General features: G+C 42.7%; 1 protein-coding gene across 4 annotated transcripts in view; it reads left to right on the plus strand.

Moving 5' to 3' along the window:
- Tfap2b (transcription factor AP-2 beta) overlaps positions 1-4,000 on the plus strand; it is a 29,294-nt gene that overhangs the window by 16,634 nt on the left and 8,660 nt on the right. For all 4 annotated transcript variants that reach the window (XR_003837825.1, XM_021162017.2, XM_029482921.1 and 1 more), the window contains 2 exons: positions 620-839; positions 2,642-2,760. Coding sequence is in view for 3 of the 4 variants with exons in the window: in XM_021162017.2 (XP_021017676.1) it covers positions 620-839; positions 2,642-2,760 (339 nt within the window). In the remaining variant the exon portion in view is untranslated. The remainder of the gene's footprint in view (positions 1-619; positions 840-2,641; positions 2,761-4,000) is intronic.

Here is a 4,000-nt window from a genome sequence, read left to right on the forward strand (position 1 = left end):
GGGAATAGGGTTCACTAAATAGCAAGAAGCAGCTCTTATTCCTCCCTCCTCCGCCAACCCCCACGTGCACCCCATCTTCAGTGATGTTCTTTACTTTAGACAAGTTTGGGTCCAGTCAGAGAGGAGGAATTTCCATAAAGATCATTGGATTCACCGTTTGTCTCAGAAAACTTCACCCTCAAGTACCAGATGAGATAGTGTTATGTTAGGGAGGACCTTGGAGGAAACTGAAATCAGGATCTCTGCTAGGTGTCCATGGTAGCACAAGAAGCACGCACGTGACCAAATAGGCTTTGCCTAGGTTCACAGCGTGAGCCGATAGTCAAGGTCTAACTGGGCTATGGCAAGCAACTCTCACATGTCCTCTGGTCTGGGGTAAGTTTCCATAGGAATGCTGACATTTGGGTCAGTTCACAGCATTAACGCAATACAGCTGGGAAGTACTGGAGTAGCTGCTCGCTCTACTCTTTCCACTTGGTGGCTGCCGGGGGTGGGGTGGGGTGGGGGTGGGGGTTGGTTTTCCCAGATGACTTGTGCTGTCCTATCAACCCTCGGTAGTGTTAATGAAGCCTGGTCACCTTTATGGAAACTTTTTTTCCCTTTCTCCATCTCTTCCTAGTTCCTGTCCCTCCCAAATCTGTGACTTCTCTAATGATGAATAAAGATGGCTTCTTGGGAGGAATGTCAGTCAACACCGGCGAGGTATTTTGCTCAGTCCCAGGCCGTTTATCTCTACTCAGTTCAACTTCAAAGTACAAAGTTACTGTGGGCGAAGTTCAGAGAAGGCTCTCGCCCCCTGAATGCCTCAATGCGTCTCTCCTGGGCGGCGTCCTCAGAAGGTAAACAAAATAAAACAAACAACAAAAACTACACACACACACACACACACACACACACACACACACACGGTTCTATTAGTGGAGGAGGGTGGTGGAAATTGAGGAAGAAAGTTTGACGCAGTTGCCTAGCAACCCGAAGTTTAAGTGAATCCCCAGTACCAAGCGGCAGGAAGGTTGAGGCTGGGAGTCTGGGGTTCTAGTGCTGTGTTACTTCTGCAACCAAAGCCGTACTCGTGCCAGACTACACTGCGCATGTGCAACCCTCCTAGAAAATTCAGGATTGGAATCCTTTCATTCTCTTGTCAGTGCAAGGCTCCCAACTATATAAACTCTCTGCGATGGCATTAGCCAGAGTTCAAGTCAGAACCTAGTCTCCCCACCAAGCATGCTCATTTGAAACAGACAAAAGCAGTTTTCAGCATGCTGTCTATGTCCTTTCCACTTCACTGATTTTAAAAGATTAATTCACTAGCATATTGTGCTCCCTCCCCCCATTTTGAAAGGATCTGTTTTTTTTTTTCTAGATCTATGGCCTTCTTTCAATAGTATCACACCTCACAACATTAATAGTACTTTATAACTATTAGTAGTCATTTCCTCGGGCTATGTAACTGCTCTCCAATATTGCAACCCATGGGCTGACTCCTGGTGAAAATGGAGGAAGAAATGGCTCCCCTCTCCCCCAACAGTTCTTGCCAACATCTGGACCCTTGGTGTTGTCCTTACTAAGTAAGGGACTTTGCATGAGACAGAACTTTCTAAAGTTAAAACCCATTTTAGATGTTCACGATCTCTTTCTTTCCTAAAAGTGGCTGGTTAAAGAGAACAGCAACCGGGTTCATACAGGATAACCAGTTTCCCTTTATTTTTGCCCAGCCCTCAGAGGACATGGAGAGCCTTCCGGGGTGCTAAGTGTTGGTGTGATCCAGGGATATTCTTTATTTGAATCCTCTTCTACTGTCCTTGTTTGGTTTGATTTTCAAGTGAGTCTTTTTTGAGTTTCATAGTCAGGCTATTTTTTTTTAAATTGTGATTATGATTGTCATTAATTTTTAAGACAAAAGTTTCTCTGTGTAGCCCTGGAAGTTCTGAAACTCACTTTGTAGATCAGGCTGGTCTGCAACTCAGAGATCTGCCAGTCTCCACTTCCCAAGTGGGATTTCAAGGTGCACATCACCCCACCTTGGTGTCCAGAGTGGGCATGTTTTAATTTAGTTCCTGAACATGAGTGTATAAAGTGTATTGAGATAGTGACTACAAAGCACTTATCATATTAACAAGTTCAAAAGTCTTGGAATTGTTGTTACCATGACAACAAACATCATTTGATTACAAAAGTCAGTGTTCTCTCCCCTTCTAAAATTTAAAAAATTTTGGTTCCGTTCCTCCTTTAGAAGCCTGATGGTCTTTGGAATCTAGCCTTCCTCTTTTCCCTTCTTGCAAAAGTTTGACTGGATTCTGTTTTACTCACAGGCTTCATGGCAGGGAGTGAACCTGTGTATGTCCACGAGTTGAGCAATATTTACCTTTTCTGGATCCACTGCCCTACAATCTAATTATTCTCATCTGGTATCATTTTCTCCCTCACAATATATAAAAATACAAGACTTACTTTTCAATGCCCTGTATTGCAAAAATTAAGCAAGCCCCAGCAAACTATCAGCAAATAACTGAAGGAGGGTGGGGGCGAAAACCTCAAGCTAAAGCCTCTTCAGGCTCCGCTGGGCTCTAGATTGCTAAGTCTAAACTTTGTTTCAGGAATACTGTAAGGTTAATCAGAATGTTAATTCTCACCATTGCAGAGCCAAATCGAAAAATGGGGGGAGATCCTTGAGAGAAAGGCTAGAGAAAATCGGTTTGAATTTACCCGCGGGCAGACGCAAAGCAGCAAATGTCACGTTACTCACCTCACTGGTAGAAGGTAAGCAAGACTTGTAGCCATTTCACCAAGGGGTGAAGCTTAAGTGTCCACTGGAGTCTGACATTTTACACATTTCATGATTAACTGGAAATCATTGTGATTGCTGTGCCCTTATGAGTGAGATGGCAAAGGGCTGCAGGAAAGAAGTTCAAAGGTCATTTTACTTAGAGGGACCAGTAGTTGCAAGGAAGAAAACACTAATATATATTTTTATCCTCTGAACAAGGCTCAGACACAGTTGCCAAGTCAGAGCAGGGTCACTTCCCTTGCCCCAGTGGCTAATGCACTCTCTGCTTGAACTCCTGCAAGCTATAATCAAAGCTCTTTGCCCTCCTCTTACTTCACCTCAAAGTGTTACTAGCAAAAAGCAGGGGACTGGTGAGGATAAAGGCACTTGCTTGCAAGCCTGACTAACCACCAGATCTCCATCTCACCATTTCTGTCCTGCAAGGTGCAAGGAGAGAGCCTTCCTGGGTTTTCTCTCTACTCTATACACTCAACCCCCAATAAACAGAATAAAACTTGAAAATTGTAAAAATAACATAGTGTTCATGTGTTTTAATGGTTATTTTAAAACTTGTGAGTGTCCTACCTGTTTGGACTTGATGGGTTATGGACACCTTAGGAAGGCCATCACTCTTAAGAGAAAAGCATGCAGAGGACTATGAAAACACATAGAGAGACAAGAGATGAGTTGAAACTTCAAGGCAAATTCATTATTTGTGAATTAAATGGCCATGATGTCACTGAGAAACTTCTAATTTGCCTGTCAGCTTGGGTTTTGTGATGAAATCTATGGCCTGTGATAATTAATAACTATGTAGTCTAGAAGAAGAATGTCTGCAGTTGAATGTGTAGAGGAGATAGACAAGAAAGCATGGCCAGTTGGTACACATAGAAGATAGTGGAGGATTTTCTCTGGAATCTTCTTTGTGTGTCCTGTTTTTTAGTAAACATGGTATTATGACTCTTGTAGGAAGTTGGTTTTGGCAGGACAGCATCTTAATAATCTAAATGATGGTCATAAAGAGATCAAAGATATATTGGTCTTACATTTTTACCATCTTTAAGGCGACGAAGTGTTTGTTTTGGGCTTGAACTCTCCCATCAGAGGCCTCAAGTCATGACATTTTGAAATCCTACTTGGTAGCAGTTAAGCCTTCTTAGTATGTGGGTATCCCGTTTTGCCTTTTTTTTAAAATAAAAATCATTTATTTTATGTATATGAGTACACTGTAGC

This window comes from Mus caroli, chromosome 1 (genome assembly GCF_900094665.2).
Source record: "Mus caroli chromosome 1, CAROLI_EIJ_v1.1, whole genome shotgun sequence".
NCBI classification, from domain to species: Eukaryota; Metazoa; Chordata; class Mammalia; order Rodentia; family Muridae; genus Mus; species Mus caroli.